The 18078-nt window shown below is 56.4% G+C and overlaps 1 protein-coding gene across 3 annotated transcripts in view; it reads left to right on the top strand.

The window, feature by feature from the left end:
• Positions 1-8064, top strand: part of LOC308245571 (casein kinase I) — a 36345-nt gene extending 28281 nt beyond the window's left edge. For 2 of the 3 annotated variants that reach the window (XM_080663058.1, XM_080663057.1), the window contains exons 7-11: positions 788-936; positions 4824-5016; positions 5116-5255; positions 5888-5951; positions 6856-8064. In XM_080663058.1, coding sequence (XP_080519184.1) covers positions 788-936; positions 4824-5016; positions 5116-5255; positions 5888-5920 — 515 coding nt within the window. In that variant the 3' untranslated portion in view covers positions 5921-5951; positions 6856-8064. Of the gene's footprint in view, positions 1-787; positions 937-1521; positions 1626-1723; positions 1870-4823; positions 5017-5115; positions 5256-5887; positions 5952-6855 lie in introns of those variants that run through there. The other variant, XM_080663059.1, reaches the window with a different exon arrangement.
• The last annotated feature ends 10014 nt before the right edge of the window (positions 8065-18078 follow it).

Raw genomic sequence — 18078 nt, 5'->3', positions numbered from 1 at the left:
GTCTCCAAACCCAAGAAGGCTTCCTCGCGCAGGCACGATCAGAGAACTCCATTTCTAGCCTTTTCCCTTCTCTAGGGAAATTGGGAGGCGGGAGGGGCTGAAAGTTCCAAGCTCCTAACCGCGGCTTGTCCTTCTGGCGCCCAGCCCCCACCAGGAGCCCGCCCAGCATCACCTCAATAGGACAAGAGATGCTGCTAGTGCCCCTACCACTTAGAATTTATACGGTTAGGAGCCCCGTGTCAAGGACAGGGTCAGAGACCAAATATTAGGACAAAGGCTGTTCTTGCCACTTAGGAAGTAACACGGGTTTGAGGAGCTCTGTGCCAGGAACAGGGCCAGGGACGAATGTGTATGTTTCCTATTCTCGTACGAAGGCCCCTCTCGCCCCTAATTTCAGGGAGGAAATGGAAGTCTTCCTCCCCCCTGTGGCTTAGGTCACCCCGGGAGGCCCCATCCGGCTCCTGGCTGGCCTTGGAGCTCCTGGCGGCTGTAGATCTGCCACCTCCCAGCCCCAGCGTGGGTGATGAGCTGTGCACGAGGCTGCCACGCCGCTCGCTGAAGGGTCGCTCCTTCGTGGTGCACAGGTCCTCCATCCTTGTCCTCAGAGGCCCTGTTCACGGGCAGGTTCGGGGGTCATCACCGTAGGGAGAGCCACAGTCCCTCCTGTCTCCGCCGTGCCCCCTCCTAGATGGAAAGTGTAGGGACGGTGGGGTGGGCGGTAGGACAGCTGCTGGGGCCCTGGGCGCGCGGGCCTCACAGTGGCCTCTCTGTCCCCGCCCCCCGCCAGCCGAGTTCTCCACATACCTCAACTTCTGCCGCTCCCTGCGGTTCGACGACAAGCCCGACTACTCCTACCTGCGCCAGCTCTTCCGCAACCTCTTCCACCGGCAGGGCTTCTCCTACGACTACGTCTTCGACTGGAACATGCTCAAATTCGTGAGTCACCTGGAGGCCGAGGCGGGCTTGGGGGACTGGTCGGGGAAGGCCCTGACGCACAAGGCCAAAGTGACCCTGTGGTGGGCGGGGCTCCCGAAGGACAGGAGCTATGAGCTGGACCGTGCGAGCGACTTCACCGGGGCCCCCGAGCCCCCACGCTCCCCCCACGCCTGTCTCATCGAGGCCGACAGCTTGTACCGCTACGGTCAGCAGGGCCCGCACGGGGCACTGCCTCCCACCAGACCCAGGAGGACCTGGCTGGGCCTCCGGTCCCTCCTGGGCCCCCGCGGCCGGGCGTGGATGGCGCTGGCGGGCCCCCCTACCGTCATGATTGCTGCCTACACCATCCTGCTCTTGCTGTTCTGCACGGCCCAGGCGGCCGCCTTCACCGCAGCCCCTCTGGCCAGCCTGGACCCCTTCAGTGTGGTCTCTCTCTTCCTGGTCACGGGCCCCTGGGCCTTGCTAGGCGGCTGCTCTGTCTCCCTCTGTTGAGAGCCTGGCAGGGGGGCTGGGGGGAGTCGTCAATGTGCCTGGAGCTCGGGCATCGGAAATCGTATGACTTGTTTCACGTCTCTTCTGGAAAAGGGGGCTTCCTCGAGCCAGGCTCAGCCCCGTGACAGCGAGGCTATTGCGCTGCCCTGCCCCCACCCCCCTCCCAGTGCCGGGCCCGCATACTCACGCACATACTGGTAAGGACCCTCTGAGGCCTGGCCCTTCCAAGATTTACCACTTGGCCGGGTGAGCACAAGAGGCTGAGCCTCTGCTGTGCTTTCTCTGTCCCTTCTAGGTGCCCGGCGCCCCTGGGCACCCAGGGCCCTGCAGGTAGGCCGGTGGAGGAGGTGGACGAGCTGCCCCCCCAAAACTACTGGCCTATGGTCTGGACTCCAGGGCCCCAGTTCTGACAGCACCAGGTGCCTGAGCCCATCGGGGCCAGGCCTGAGGAGGTGTCCCTTGGCGTGGGGGACGGGGGAGTGTAGGGGGGGCGTGGCGGAGAAGGCCCTGCCCAGAGATTCTTGGGGATGAGTTAGCGGCCTGGTGGACAGAGCCGGAAGGAGGGGTGGCATTCCCTGCCCTGGAGGGCCTGGGGCTGGGCACCAGGAGCAGCCTCCGCCAGACCCGTCAGCAGCCTCTGTACCGAACCTGAGCTCATTAAACGTCCCCGCCTGTACCCGCTTCGCTCGAGTTGCCTCTCCTTTCCTCATGGGCCTCGGCCGCTCTGGCAGGCGCTCAGGACTGAGGCCTTGCTCTGGGTTGGGGGCAGCGTGTGGTCTGTGCCTCTTCTCCGCACCTCAGACGGTGGCCTGGAACCTGCTCCCTCAGGTGCGGCACGGAGGCTGGGCAGAGACCAGGGTTTCCACAGGCCCAGGGCCCCGGGGGGAGGGTCGGAGGTGGCAATGGGGGACCTTCCAGCTGGGAGTGTGGCCGAGGGCCCGGGCCAGCTCTTCTCGCCTCAGGGCATCTCCAGGGAGTCGGACGTGGGACCCTCGCTCACCCTGTGGGAGGTCATCCCAGAGCCTGGGTCTGGGAGGGGCTCGGCCCGTCTCGCAGTTCAGCTGCAGACACAGGCGTCGCATTGTCCTTCAACATGGCAGCCGCTGGCTACGAGGGCTACGTTTCAATTGATTAAAATGAACCTGAGCTGGAGATGTCATGCGTCATTCGCACTTGCCACATTTCGAGTTCTCAGGAGCCGCAGGTGGCTGGCTAGTGGCTGCCACGTCTGCGAGGCCGACGTGGACATGTCCATCACGGAGAGCTGTGGAGTGTTGCGCTAGAGGCTCCTCAGAGCCTCCCATTGCATCGTCCACCGACAAGGTTTCGTCTCATCGGGCCAGAGCTCGCCCTCCCACCCCCACCCAGCTGGCATTCCGGCCCCATCCTGGGGTCCCCTTTGAAGCAGGCCCTGGAGTCAAGCTGAGCAGAGGTGCAGGCGGCTTTCTCCAGCACTGACCTCTGGTGTGAAGGCCAGCGCTGGAGGATGGGCCCCTTGAGACCCACCACTGTGCTGAGTCAACCGCGCCCGTCGGCCCCTGGCAGAAGAGCCTGCAGACACGCGCCGGGGACCTAACATGCCTTTCAGCGGAAGCCAGGACCTGGCACAGCGCCCCCTGCGGGAAGCCTGCAGCACCCACCAGCAGATGCGTGCCATGCTGGGCACGGGGCCAGACTGGTCAGCAGGAAGATCCGCCCTTGATGGAGAGCCTTGGAGCAGCCACCCCCTAGCGTCCATTGTGAGGCCTGGAGCCTGCAGACCCGGGAGCCTGGATGCTGCGTTTGCCACTGTTCGAGGCCGACCGGCTGCCAGGGAGAAATGGCCGGGCCCAGGACGGTCCGCGCAGCGCAGGCGGTGACTGGATGTTCACCGTGTCTTGTCTTGTGGGCAGATAAAGCCAGGAGACCTCCCTGGTACGCGTTACTCGAGGCGTCACTTGGCTCGGATGGAAACATGGAGAGGAGCCCACCTCCGGCCTCGGGGCTGCGGCCAGGCCGCTGCGGCCACACAGGGCAGGGGCTGTGCGCCTCCGAGCCCATCGCTGGAGTCCCCACCCGGGGAGTGAGTGCTTACCGCCAGCAGGAGGCTCCTGAGCGGGTGCTGCCGCTCTCGCCGCTCGGTTCGCTGTGGTTCTGGCTGAGCTGCTCTCTGCAGCCTGTAATGAGTGGGTGGGAGCCAGGGGGGCGCGGGGACTGGAGGTCAGGAGCGGGAGCCCTGGTGGTTCCAGGCCTGCCTGCCTGGTCAGGCTGTGGATGGGAGGACGGGATGTTCGCTTCTAGAATGTCCTGCTAAGTCCTCTGGGGGTGCCGAGAGCAGACAGGACTAGTTCACACTCCAGCTCCACCCTGAGTTGTGTGGCCCCAGGCAGGTCCTGAGGCCTCTCGGGGCCTCGGTTCCTCACTAGGATTCAGGGATCATTCTGATCCCCAGCCACTACCTCCCAGAGTTGCTTAAAGGCAAGGGCCTCTCCCGTTTCCCAAAGACAGTAGGGCCTTCTCGGCCAGTTGCCCGGGAGACACAGGGTTTGCAAAAGCCCGCAGCCCGTGCGCATGAGCAGGCCCCAACTCAGCCCACAGCTCTCTCCTCCACAGATGCGGCCCCCCTCTCGCCAGCCCCCCGCCCTTCCCTGTGGACGACCCCAGGACCAACTAGGTAACGCGGCCGGATGCCGCTTCCATACCGTGCTCCTCGCTCTGGCCTTCCCCTGTCCTCTGCGCTGGGGTGGCAAGTGGCTGGATGGCAGGGCCCTGCGGCTCACACAGCCCTCTGCCCAGCCTGCCTGCTCGGTGTCTTCTTCCTCCGTGGGCTTCGGGCCCCTTCCTTCTCCAGCTCCCCTGCGCGCCCTGTGAAGGCAGGCAGCATCTGTGTGGCGGCCCCCGCGGCACCTGCCAGGAGCCATGGCCTGGTCCAGGGGGAGGGGACAGGCAGCCCTTTGAAAAGATCCCCGGCTGGGAGGCCGGGTTCGAGTCCCGGCCCGGCCTCGGCAGCCTTGTAACTCCCTCTCTGGCCTCTGAGCACCTGCCCTGCTGTGCTGGGAAGCCTCGAGGAGCCGAGGGCTCTCTGTTCATGGAGGGGACCATGTTGGGAGGGCCAAGGGGGGCGCTAGGACATTAGCCCTCCAGCCTGACTGGCCCTCTGAGACCAGGGCAGAGTGACCTCCCTCCCCCTCTCACATCCAGCTTCCTCCTTCCTCGGGGCAGGTTGTGGTTCTTTTTCTCTTGCTGTGCGATCACGGGTCATTGCCAGGCCTCTCAGGCTTCCTGCTGTGGGGAGGAGGTTGGACCAGAGGGTTTCTGCGATACCCCTTCCCCAAGGTGCCCTGTGGGGGTGCTGGTGGTCCCCAGAGCACCCTGACCTTGCAGGGCTGACCAGGCCTCATCTTGCCTCCCCACAGGGTGCAGCCCGGAATCCCGAGGACGTGGACCGGGAGCGGCGAGAGCACGAGCGGGAGGAGAGGATGGGGCAGCTCCGGGGGTCTGCGACCCGGGCCCTGCCCCCAGGCCCGCCCACAGGGACCCCCGCCAACCGGCTCCGCAGTGCTGCCGAGCCTGTGGCCTCCACCCCAGCGTCCCGTATCCAGCAAGCTGGTGAGCAGGGACCTCGGGCATTGAGCTGGGCCCAAGTGGGGGCCGGGGCAGTCAGGGCCCTGGACACTGAGGGTGGCTTTCCCCTGCCTCACCCTCCAGGCAATACTTCTCCCAGAGCGATCTCACGGGTCGACAGAGAGAGGAAGGTGAGCATGAGGCTACACAGGGGCGCTCCGGCCAATGTTTCATCCTCCGACCTCACTGGGCGGCAAGAGGTCTCCCGGATTTCAGCCTCACAGGTGAGCTGCCCTCACCCCAGTCCTGCCGTGCCGCCCCGCTGAGCCAGAGCCCCCAGGTTCCTCCCTGTCCGCTGAGTCTGACAACCTTGGAGCAAGCCCCATTTGTCGAGCAGGCCCCATTGAGCAAAGTCAGACGTAATCCTCCAACACCTGATTGGCCCCATTGAGCAATCAGACGTAACCTGCTCCAGCAAGTGGGAGACCTGGGTGGGCAGCGGGGAGCTCTCAGGGGAGGGGCTCATAGTCCCTGCCTTCAGGAAGTCCCCGCGTGTGCCATATAGCATAGGATAAAGGGCTGGGCGGATCCTGTCCGGTGGCCCCACTTAAGGGCCATGTTTGGGGCCAGGAAAGTTGGGGAAGGGGGGTCCTGGTTGACCAAGGAGGGTGTCCTGGCAGAGGTGGGAGGAGACCTGCTCTGGTCCGCAGTGGGGTGGTCTCAGCAGGTCAGGCCAAGAGCTGGGCATCCGGTGGCTGGGCTCGGTTGTGCGTGGCCTGGAGCAGCTGCTTTGCAATGACATCCTGGGGTCATTGAGGTCACGCACCCTGCCCTTGGCTTGGGCCTTGGCGGGTGGGGAGACTTGCCCCAAGGCCGGCAGCTTATCCCTTCCCCTCTCTCTGCCTTCCCTCCCAAGACAAGCGTGCCATTTGACCACCTCGGGAAGTGAGGGGAGCTCCATCGGACCAGTATTTGCTTAGGTGAGTGGACAGCCTGCAAACGCAGCCCGCCCGCTCCAGAAACACCTGCAGCCCCAGGAGGAGACCAGTGTGTGTTGTGGAGGGCAGGGGAGTTGCAGATGGTTCCAGGGACCCCAGAACCAAGGGCCTTCAAGGGAGTTGAAAACCTCTGAGCAGGCCTGGCCCACATCTGTTAATTTCTGCTGGAAACCCCTTTCCTCAGCCTGTCCTCCACACCCCCTTTGCTCTAACACAGTGGTTGGCAAACTCATTAGTCAACAGAGCCAAATATCAACAGTACAACGATTGAAATTTCTTTTGAGAGCCAAATTTTTTAAACTTAAATTTCTTCTAACGCCACTTCTTCAAAATAGACTTGCCCAGGCCGTGGTATTTTGTGGAAGAGCCATACTCAAGGAGCCAAAGAGCCGCATGTGGCTCGCAAGCCACAGTTTGCCGGCCACGGCTGTAACAATCTGCCATCAGCAAAGACCCTTTGGCCTCCACAAGCCCGGGAGTGAGCCTCCTGGGACCCCGTGTCCCCCTGAGGCCTTGAGTGGTGTATAGCAGCTCCCGCTGTGGGTCGGGCTTGGGGAAGGGGAGGCGTGGGTCTGAGCCTGGGGAGCATGCGCACCACGGGCTGGGCTAGGCGTCACACCCGAGGAGGTCATTGCACAGACCGAGCTGGGACCTACCGCCAGGAACCAGCCTGTCCATGGCTCATTGTGGCCGGGGTGGCTGCTCACCGAGAGGACAGGAGAGAGAGAGTGTCCTTCCTGTGGAAATGGAGCACCTACTGTGTGCCCCAGACGGGGGACCAAGTGCAAAGACTCGGGAAAAGGAGACAGGAGGTGAAGGGCGTCTGGCAGATGGGTGGCCAGAGGCAAATGCACCTCTAATCTGTCTTCTTTCTCTCATTTTTTAGTGTCTTCACTGTATTTTCTTTTAAAAAACAACAAAAAGATGGGGGAAAAACCACTCAAAAGAACAAAAACGACAAAAACCCAGCACAAAAGCGACGATGGATTTTGTTTCTTTAATTTTTTATTTTAATTATTTTTTTTTTTCGGCCAACGGCAAGAAGATGAGATGCCCTCAGCGCCGAGGATTCTTGTCCCTTTGCATTTCCCGCTGCCCACGCCTTCAGGCTGCCAAAGGCTTCCCCAGACACCAGGCCACGTGTGCCAGACGCCGCCGAGGCCCTGCCCAGTGATGCTGAGGCCAGGAGAGGGACAGCTCAGCCTTGAGGGCCACGAGGAGGCGGCCATGAGGAGGTGGCGGCCATGAGGAGGTGGCCCAGGAGCCTGGGGAATGGTTTGATTGTTTGGGTGGAGACGGGTCTCACCAGGTGTTCCTGAGCCTCAGAACCACAGGAGACTCACACAGCCCCCGCTGCCCGGGGCGATGGTGGCTGGCTTCCCGCGTGGGCTTTTCCCAGCGTCCCCCTGAGCGTTTGGGCCGTCTTTGCCTTTGCAAGGGGACTTTAGTTGTGGGCGGTAAGGGGATGGGGGCCGAGCGTCCTTCTGTGCCTGTGTGTGCGTGTGTGACCTGCATCTCCCACAGCAGGACCTGCCCCCCTGCCAGGCGGAGTTTCTGTTCTCATCCCTCTAACCAGGACACGGGGTGGGTGACGAACTGCGTGCGTCTCAAGAAGGGCACCGAGTGTCCTGGCCACCACCAGCCCCTCATCACCCGTGGCAGCCCCGTCCCCAATGCCTGGAGACTCCCAGAAAGCACCTGGCTCCCGGGGTGTGGATGAATTTCCTGATCCTGACACCCCCCGGGGGCCACCCCCCTGCACCCGGCCTCTCCAGCGAGGAGCCTGGGTCAGGGCTGGGCGCTGGCCTTACCCACCCCTCCTAGTTAACACCCGTTTTTATTTCTGTTTGTTTTCTCTCGTGTGTGTATTTCCTAATTTATTTACCTCTGTTTCCCCTTCTTTCTTTTTCTTTCTTTTTTTTTTTTTAATTAAAGAGCAAAGCTTTTTATAACTTTGTAATTTAAAAAACTGAAAAAAAAAATACTGAAGAACTTTGGGGGGAATTTTGTACTTTTTTCCTGTGTAAATATTGGACTTTTTTGAGCTTTATTGTGGTTGTTAATTTGAAGTAATAAAGTAGAAAAGGATAAAGTGACATGGGCAGCCCACAGTCCACCTCTTTGCTCCGGGGGTTTCTCCTCAGCAGACCTGGGAGAGAGAATGGCTGGGGTTAAACCAATGCTTCGAGAACCCAATACACACCACCAGGGAGCAAGTTCTGACCCCCGAGGGCGGGGCTGGGCCTGAGAGTCTGCATCCTAACCAGCTCCCGGGCGTGCCCAAGGCCCAGGGCGCAGAGGAGAACGGTTCAGACCGCTCTTCCCAACATTGTCTTATCCGCACAGGAATCCCGAGTTAGGTCTGCTCATCTCGGCCTTCGGGTGGGCGGGTCAGAGATGAAGTCATCTGCAGGAGCTCACGCAGCAGCTCTGGTGGCAGAACCAGGATCTGAGCCCACCCCTGGCAGGGAGCCCTGCAAGGGAGCGCACTGGAGTCGGTCAGTGGCGACTGTACCACAGGTGACCTTGGTGGTGCCTTCATCGGAGCCTTGATAACGGGGCGGCCCTCAGCCCAGCCTGCCTTTGTCTCACCGGCTTATAAAAGAATTTGTCAGCCTGCATTTATCCAACACGGTTTACTTTCCTATTTCTCCTTAAACCCAGAGCTGCTATTGCCACAGTCTTCCGGCCCCCCCCCCCCCCCCCCCCCCCCCCCCCGCCATCAAGAGCAAAGCTACTTGATCTCTTGACCCAATGGGTCAGCGGGGAGGTGCTGGAGGGCTCAGAGGTTCCCTGGGGCACTTTGAAGCCCTGGGCATAGCTGAAAACCCCTAGAGTTAGGGTCCCTTCCAGTGCTGGTGATACAGGACACTGAGTGGGTCCAGGCCGCCTGTCACCACTTGAGCCAAATTCAGCAGAGAGAAGATTGAATCATATATGAGCCTTTATTCCAATAATGCGGGCAGTATGGGAGAGCAGGTCACCATGTAAATTCTGCTCTAACAGCTACTGGCTGGCGGATTATATGGGGATACGGAAGGAAGCTGGGTGCAAGGGGAATGGGGGGTAGGATAATGGTTGCAAGGGCTGTGGTCCCCATGTTTCCTTCCAGGAACTTGAAGTCCTGATAACAAGGTAGTTAATTTTCTTTCTTTTTTTTCCATATATTTTATTGACTTTTTACAGAGAGGAAGGGAGAGGGATAGAGAGAAACATCGATCAGCTGCCTCCTGCACACCCCCTACTGGGGATGTGCCCGCAACTGAGGTACATGCCCCTGACTGGAATCGAACCTGGGACCCTTAAATCCACAGGCCGTCGTTCTATCCACTGAGCCGAACCGATCAGGGTGGTAGTTAGTTTTCAATGGTGTTAAAACCCAGCTCCTGCCCTAGCCGGTTTGGCTCAGTGGATAATGGACCAAAGGGTCCTGGGCTCGATTCCCGTCAAGGGCACCTACCTTGGTTGCAGGCTCCTCCCCGGCCCGGGCCCTGGTCTGGGCGTGTGCAGGAGGCAGCCAATCTATGTGTTTCACAGGGATGTCTCTCTGTCTCTCCCTCCCTAAAAATCAATGGGAAAGAACCTTAGGTGAGGATTAACAACAACAAAAGGCCTGGAGGAAGGTCAGCATTCCTGAGGCAAACTCCTGGAGGGGGTCAGGGTCCAGGCACAGCAACCAAATCAAAGTACTTCCTGTCATTTGTTCTCAAATGTGTTTTCTGAGCCGTGGACCCCTCTGGGCCCCAAGGCACCCCTTATCTTCCTACAGCTGTTTTCCTTCTTGCAGCAGCCCTTCCAGGTCCCCAGGGGCTGTAAGAAAACCTCTGCCCTATAGTGAGTCTGGTGAATAATCATTAAACCACTGTGGTCCTATTCCGTGCCCTTCCCCCTTTCACTGCCATTTGAAGACGCAGGCCCCACAGCCTGGCCCGGGCCTGGCCAAGGGTCTCCTGTTGACCCTCCAGGGGAGCTTTAGGCAAAGACAGGTCCTTGTTCACAGCCATCAGGGGTATGGGGTGTTCCCCAAGCCCCCCCTAGGGCCCTGTCTTAAGGCAGTGAGTCCCAGGAAGACCCTCCTGGGTGGGGTGACCATAGAGTCTGATCCCAAACCCCTCTGGCCCCCCACCCCCCAACCACCCTGAGGACTTCTCTGGGTGGACATCTGACATCAAACACTTAAGTGTGAAATTACCAACTGTGGGCCCTGAGGGGGAGATAGGAGCTAATCTTTTTTAAAAAAAGTATTTTCTAGTGAAAATCTTAGTTCCTGCGTGGCTCAGTGGTTGAGCTTCGACTTATGAACCAGGAGGTCACGGTTCAGTCCCCGGCACATGCCCGGGTTACGGCTGGATGCCCAGAGTGGTGTGTGCAGGAGGCAGTTGACCAAAGATTCTTTCTCATCATAGATGTTTCTATCTACCTTGTCCCGCTCCCCTCCTCTCCGAAATCAATAAAAAAATATTTTTAAAGAAAATCTTAGTTCCTTATAACACTACTGTGCTTATTTGCTCTATCTGACAGCATATGTAAGTTTTAATTTTAATATTACTACTAAAAAGTACTCTTACGGAGCAAAGAAACTTTTTCATAAAAAATAAGAGTTTATTTGGGCTAAACTGACAACATTGCCAAGGAAGCAAGATCTCAAATCTTGCTCCGAAGAATCCCAGTTTTGCAGTTTATTTTACACATTTGGAATAGGGAAGGCGTGTAAGGGAGATTAACTCGAAGGTGGGAGAAAGCAAGGCAGGCATTGGATTACGGGAGGGTTAACCAGGTGACGTGATCTCTTGGGGGTGGTTATGCTTCTGAGAGATCTTGTCTTGGGATAGCTGTCTGTCTACCTCTGGTCACCAGCTTCTCATCCTAAAGGAACCTTTGATGTCCCTTGTAAGTGGAGGCAAGGCTAGGTGTCCCTTCATGGTTAGGTGCCTGGTAAGGTCCCTTCCAATGAGACTGGAGAGTGTCCCTTTAGTTGATGTCCTTTCCAAGTTCACCTGATTTGAAGCGGGAGCCAGTGGGGCCCAATAGGCCCATGCTGGTACCAGCACTGGGTCCGGGTCCTCGGGGTGGGCCTGCCCAGCTTCTTCAAAACCCTGCCAGCAGCACCCAGGAAATGGCGATGAGGAAACATCCAAATTTGTAGAGCATTTTTATGAGTTTACTTGAGCCAAACGGATGACATTGCCGGGAAGCAAGATCTGAAATGCTCCCTGAAGGACTTTGACCTTGGACGGGATCTCCCTAAGGCTGTGCCGCAGCGTGCAGTGCCCAGAGTGACTTGAGATCACCCTTTGCTCTGTGTGGTTTTCATTTATTTTAATGACGGGTCCGTGCTCCCCCTTTTTGGCTTAATTTTATTTTTTGGAGATGCTGCGTATGAAAATGAAGCAATAAAAAGAGTTAGAATCGCTGCATCCTTGCCCCCCACTGTGTTCCCACCCACCATCCCCCGGGTTCTGGCTTCTGCTTCCTGTGTTCCTCACTCTGGGAGCTGATGCACACGGGAGGGTGGCACACAGGAGGGTGGCACACGGGAGGGTGGCACACGGGAGGGTGGCACACGGGAGGGTGGCAGCTGACAGCTCGGAGGAAGTGGCATTTCAGCTGAGGCCAGAGGGGTGACCGGGATGTGTCAACCATGCAGTCAATTTATTTTAATAAGAATGCCAGGTAATCGCCAGGGAATTCTGCCCAGACTGGAAGGGCAAACATGCCACTTAGTGAGTCATTTTCAGCGGCAAACGTTGGCTGGTTGTGTGGGTGCCCGCGCCTGGCTGAGGTGGAGCAGAGAACAGCGGTGAGAACTGAGGAGCACAGGGTCGGAGACCAAAGGCCAGCTCGGCCCCTCCGTGACCTTGGGCGTTGTCTGGGTCCCAGTTCTCTCCTCTGAGCAGAGGGGGTGATCACCCCTGCTTTAGACAGCTGTGGCTGAGTTCATTGAGAGCTCACTGTGCCTCGCCCTGGTCCTGGCCCCGGGCTCACCAACTCCGCAGGCAGGTGTCTGACGATGCCCGTTTTATAGATGAGGACACGGAGGCACAGAGAAGACGCCTGGCTCCACAGCCCATGAACGCCCAGTCGTGGGAACACATTTCTTTTTTCTTTTTTTCCCAATCCTCACTCGAGGATATGCTTTTATTGATTTAGGAGCGAGAGGAAGGGCCCAGCGGTGTGGCTCAGGGGTTGAGTGTCAACCTATGAACCAGGAGGTCACGGTTCGATTCCCTGTCAGGCCACATGCCTGGGTTGTGATGTCAATCCCCAGTGTGGGGGCGTGCAGGAGGCAGCGGATCAATGATTCTCTCTCATCATTGATGTTTCTCTCTGAAATCAATTAAAAAATATATTTTTAAAAAAAAGAGCAAGAGGAAGGGAGAGAGAAACATCAATTGGCTGCTCCCCCCCCACACACCCTGACCTGGGGTCGAACCCTTAACCTTTTGGTGTATGGGACAACACTCCAAGCAGTTGAGCCACCTGGCCAGGGCTACATATTTTTTAAATTTTTTTTTTCAGTTGCAGTTGACATTCACTATTATCTTATCTTCAGGTGTATAACAGTGACTAGACCTTTGTATCGCTTACAAAGTGATCACCGTGGTAAGTCTAGCAGCAGCTGACACCATATAGTTACTGCAATGTTATGGACTATATTCCCTATGCTATTCTTCACATCCCTGGGGCTGTTTGGTAACTGCCAATTTCTTTACCCCTTCCCCTTTTGGAACTACTATTTCTTTCTTTTTTAAAAAATATATTTCTATTGATTTCAGAGAGGAAGGGAGAGGGAGAGAGAGATAGAAACATCAATGATGAGAGAGAATCATTGATGGGCTGCCTCCTGCACGCTCCCCACAGTGGGGATTGAGCCTGCAACCCGGGCATGTGCCCTGACCTGGAATCAAACCATGACCTGGTTCATAGATCGACACTCAACCACTGAGTCACACGGGCTGGGCAGTAACTACATATTTCAAACGCGTGGTGTGTTCTTGGCTGCCAGGGGCTCCCAGCCTAGTCAGGGAAAAACTCAGACTACTACATGGCTCGTCCCAAACCAGAATCCTGTATGAACTGGGAACAAAGGAGGGAGGGAATGTGTTTCAAAGATCTCTGAGCCCTGGCCAGTGTGGCTAAGTTGGTTGAGCTTCGTCCTATGCCCTGAAAGGTCACCAGTTCGATTCCTGGTCAGGGCACATGCCCAGTTGTGGGTTCAATCCCAGTTTTTCTCTCTCTTCCTCTCCCCCTCTCTTTAAAATCAATAAAAACATATTAAAACAGCCCAGCTGGTGTGGCTCAGTGGTTGAGCATTGACCTCTGAACCAGGAGGCCACAGTTTGATTCCAGGTCAGGGCACATGCCCTGGCTGCAGGCTGGATCCCCAGTGTGTGGTGTGCAGGAGGCAGCCGCTCATCATTCACGGTTCTCTCTCTCCTTCGCTCTTCCTCTCTGAAATTAATTAAAAAAAAATTTTTTTTAAAGAAGAAGGCGGAGGGAACCAATGGACAGGGAGAGGAGGCTCGGCTGGGACACTCCCTGGAGGAGGCTGAGGAGCCCTCAAGGCGGGTATCCTCGATGAGTGGACAGCAGAAGGTTGGGAGGAGGAGGTGCGGGGAGACAGGGAGAACTTGGCCCAGGACAAAAGGAGGGCTAAGCTCCCAGGGAACTTGGTCCAGTCGCTCCCCCTGTGCTTCTCATCACCTGCAAGTGTACGAGTCACTAGTCACTGGGCCGCTCCCTCTGAGGCGGTGGCCTCCCCTCATTTCCACCTGCGTGGTGATGCTCGCCCCGCCCAGGGCCTGCCATGGGACGTGGTCAGGCGGACGCCCGAGGCCAGCGGCACTGGACCACCGCTTCAGCAAAGGGCAGCGCCTTCTGCTCCAATATTCCCTCCCCTCCCCCATCCTGCTCTATTTCAGAAACAGATGTGGGAAGAGCAGCTAAGAATGCCGAGCCCTCCCCCCCCCCGCCCCACCGTCACACTCTCTTTCCTTGACCCTGCGATACGGGTGGCCCCAGAACACATCCAATCACTCGGAGGAGCAAACACTCGGAGTTCCAGCTCGCACTGCCAATCCCCAGACACCCTCCATTCTCCAGCCACACTCTCTGGGGCCCTGTATCCCTGCCCACACGTGGGTGGGTGAGGGAGAAGAGGTCTGGTGTGCAGGATTAATGTTGCCATGGTGACACCGAGCCACCTTCCCCTCCTCCTCTTCCTCTGGCTGGCTCCCTGCCACCCCTTTTCTCCCCCTGACCTTGAGGCACCACCAGCATCTCTGTCCTCCACTTGTCCTGTGTGAGGCCACAGCCCATCGCCCGTGGAGGCTCAGGACACAGCACATCCAGAGCTTGGATTCGTGGAGGCTGCTGGGCCCATGCAGGAGAGGCTGATGGGGTGGGAGAGCAGTCAGCCAGCAGTTTGGGGAGGGGAGCAGAGGGCCCAGCCCTGGGCGCTGTCCCTTTAAGGAAGTCATCCTCCCCCCGCCCCCACCCCCTTCCCCTGCTCCAGGGAACCCCCACCACAGATCCCTACAGCCAGTAACTGGGGCTCCTGCAGGCCCCTGGGAGAATCTCAGGTAATTATGCCTCCCAAGGCCTTTCATGCCAGCATCTTCAAAGCTGCCTGTGATTAAGGTGGGGCCCCTTTGAAGTCATCCTACCCAGGTTTACTTACCAAATCACTGCAGCTCCAGCCTGGGACACCCCGGCCTTTGGCTTCCTCCTGCCCTCCCCTCCTCCCTCTCATGAAAGACTCTCTGAGAAGGCCCTGGCCCTGCCTCCCCAGCTCCCCAAGTGCCTCCAACCTGAGGTGGATCTGCCTTTCCGGGTGCCAGTGCTTCAGGTAGTTGCTGCAAACTGGCCGCTGTCGCTCCGTTGGTGGGGCGTCAGCCTGTGCACCAAAAGGATGCCGGTTCGATTCCCGGTCAGGGCACATGCCCAGCTTGTGGGCTCAATCCCTTGATGTTTCTCTCACATTGATGTTTCTCTCTCTCCCTCTCCTTTCATTTATCTCTAAAATTCATTAACAATAAAATCACCCTAGCTGGTTTGGCTCAGTGGATAGAGCGTCGGCCTGCGGACTGAAAGGTCCTGGGTTCGATTCCGGTCAAGGGCACATGCCCAGGTTGCAGGTTTGATCCCCAGTGGGGGGCGTGCAGGAGGCAGCCGATCCATGATCCTCTCTCATCATTGATGTTTCTATCTCTCCCTCTCTCCCTGCCTCTCTGAAATCAATAAAATATATATATAAATATAAAAAAATAAATAAAATTCATTAAAAATAAAGTAAAAGAATCCGAGACATGTTCCTAATGACTCCAAGGAAACGGGCAGTACATCCTTGTCTTTGGCCTGTTTTCCTTTGCTTGTTGGTTTCGGCGAGGTAAGTTGGAAGTGCAACTCATCTCACCTGGGCTGGAGGTGCAAGTGTGTGTGTGTGTGTGCCTGAGACAGGCAGAAAAGGAAGCTCCCTCCCTCTGTGTCTCCATCGCAGGCTCTTCCACAGCAACCTGTGCACCATCGCCAGCCACATCCCTGATTGCCACGCGCCCCCGACGGCATCGCTGGGAATGGCCGCGTTCTGCTTGCTGCGGGCCCCTGGTGCCCTGAGCGTCACCACCCCACAGAAGGACTGTGTGAAGTCAGAGGCATTTTCTCTTGCTGCCTGGTTTTCCCAGTTCCTGTGGGGACTGGCGTGGGTCCTGGTTCATTTAACAAACACCCAGGAGGGGGCCCTATGTGCCAGGCTGCTCACGGTGTGACTTTAGCCAAGTAATGACGCCTCTCTGTGCCTCAGTTTCCTCGTCTGCCAAATGACAGTCACTGCTGCTTGCTGACATAATAAAGAGGTCAGTGCACTGCCTGCACATAGTAGGTGCTCTGTAAATGGTAGAGAAGGAGGGACACGAATGCCAGCCCCTGTGTGTCAGGTTCTGGGCCTGCAAAGATGATTAGGACCTAGCCCTGTTTGCTTGCCCTGTGTGAGGGCCCATCTTCCAGACATTTTCTATGAGTTTTAAATCACACACACTCACACTCACACACACACACACACACACACACACACACACACACACTGAGAGTAAGAGTGTCCCAGTGACCACATGTGAGACCTCAAATCCAGCTGTGCCTGGCACTTCCTAATGAAGCGAGTCCTTAAATTATTTTGTTCAATGCAGTTTAAATTGGGGTTTTGTCCATTGAAACCAAAAGGGTCTAATTCACGTAAGAAGTTAGCTGGGTCCTCAGCAGTCACATTCCGTAAACAGCAGGTGAGAATCAGCGGTGTGCTAAGAGCTGCGCCAACATTTTCATACATATTGCTGGGGGACCCGGGGCTCCGAGAGGCAAAGGCACATGCCTGGAGTGTTCTGCTAGCAGGTAATGGAGCTGGGCCTGGCTCTGCTCGCCTCTCCACACGCTGCACTTGGCCAGGGCTCCCTCAGCAGACACAGAGGCTGCAGGTAAATGGATCTGGTGAGCTCTGGGCTCCCAGCCACGCAGCAGCTGGCATCGCTGAGGCCTCTGCTCCTTCCTCTGCACTCCCCTGCCAGATGCTAGGGGTGGATTTTGGAAGCCAAGAGAATTCAGCTTGGCCCGTACCCTTGAGAGGTCCTCAGTATGGTGTGGAGACAGGTACATTCAGATGGATTGTGATACACAAGAAGAAACCAGAAGGGAATAAGAAATCATTTCTCGCCCTGGCCAGTGTTGCTCAGTGGTTAGAGTGTCAGCCCCCACACCGAAGGGTCTCAGGTTCAATTCCCCGTCGAGGCCACTTAGCTGGGTTGTTGGTTCCATTCCTGGCCCCGGTCAGAGCGCATTTGGGAGACAACCAATTGATGTGTCTCTCTCACATCCATGTTTCTCTTTATCTCTCCCCGTCCCTCTCTCCCTTCCACTCTCTCTAAAAATCAGTGGAAAGATACTCTCCCGTGAAGATTAACAACAACAACAACAAAAATCGTTTAAAATAAGTTTTAAAGAAAGTTATTCTTTTTTTTCTATTTTGTAAAAAGAGACTTTTTTTTCTTATTTTGAAAATATTGAATACTTTTGCAAACAGATTTTGGAAAATGCAAAGAAACAAAGGGGGCTGCCCTGGCCGGTTTTGCTCAGTGGGTAGAGCATCAGCCTGTGGACTGAAGGGTCCCAGGTTCGATTCCAGTCAAGGGCACATGCCCGGTTTTCAGGCTTGATCCCCAGTGGGGGGCGTGCAGGAGGCAGCCGATCAATGATTCTCTCTCATCATTGATGTTTCTATCTCTCTCTCCCTCTCCCTTCCCCTCTGAAATCAATAAAAATATATTTAAAAAAAAAGAAACAAAGGGGGCAGAGATAAGATAATCAATATTCATAATCCTGTCACAAAAACCCACTGTTAACATTTTGTTACATTTCTTTCCAATTTTTCTTCTAAGCTTTTTTTAAAAACAGACTTCAGAACAGGCTGTCATTGCAAATTTATTACTCCTTTTTTTACTCACTGTTATTCTTAATCATTTCCCCATGTTATTTGAAATGTGTAAAGAGGCTATTTTAATATCTACACAATATGCCATTGTGTGGATCTACCATAATTTACTTAACTATTCTTTGATGAGTTTCAGATTATTTCCCATTTTTTTGTGTGAGGGAGAAACTAATTGAAACAGAGTGGGAGACAGCCTGGTCAGGGCGCATGCAGGGCAACCAATCGATGTGTCTCTCTCCCATCGATGTTTGTCTCCCCCCCCCTTCTTCCACTCTCTCTAAAGATCAATGGAAAAATATCCTGGGGTGAGGATTAACACAACTGAGCGGGATCCAGAAGGAACCAAAAGATATCTGATTTGGTCTTTGAAGGAAGAATAGCTGCTTGCTGGAGGTGAAAAGATATCAGTAGCCAGTGGGTGGGTGCACAGGTGAGTGGTGGGCTGGGAAATTGTTATAATTGTCCAGAAGGAAGGGGGCCTGAACCGGGCCCGTCCCAGGCTTGGAGGGGAGAGGGGACCAAAGTGAGTAGCAACATTGAACCTGGATGGGTGTGCAGTTGCACTGGGGAGGGCATGGGGAGAGGGGTAGATGTTTATTTTCACTTGGGAAAGCCTGGAGGCCGGGAACA

This window comes from Plecotus auritus (genome assembly GCF_963455305.1).
Source record: "Plecotus auritus genome assembly, chromosome: 3".
NCBI lineage: Eukaryota > Metazoa > Chordata > Mammalia > Chiroptera > Vespertilionidae > Plecotus > Plecotus auritus.
This window is presented reverse-complemented; position numbering and strand designations above follow the sequence as displayed.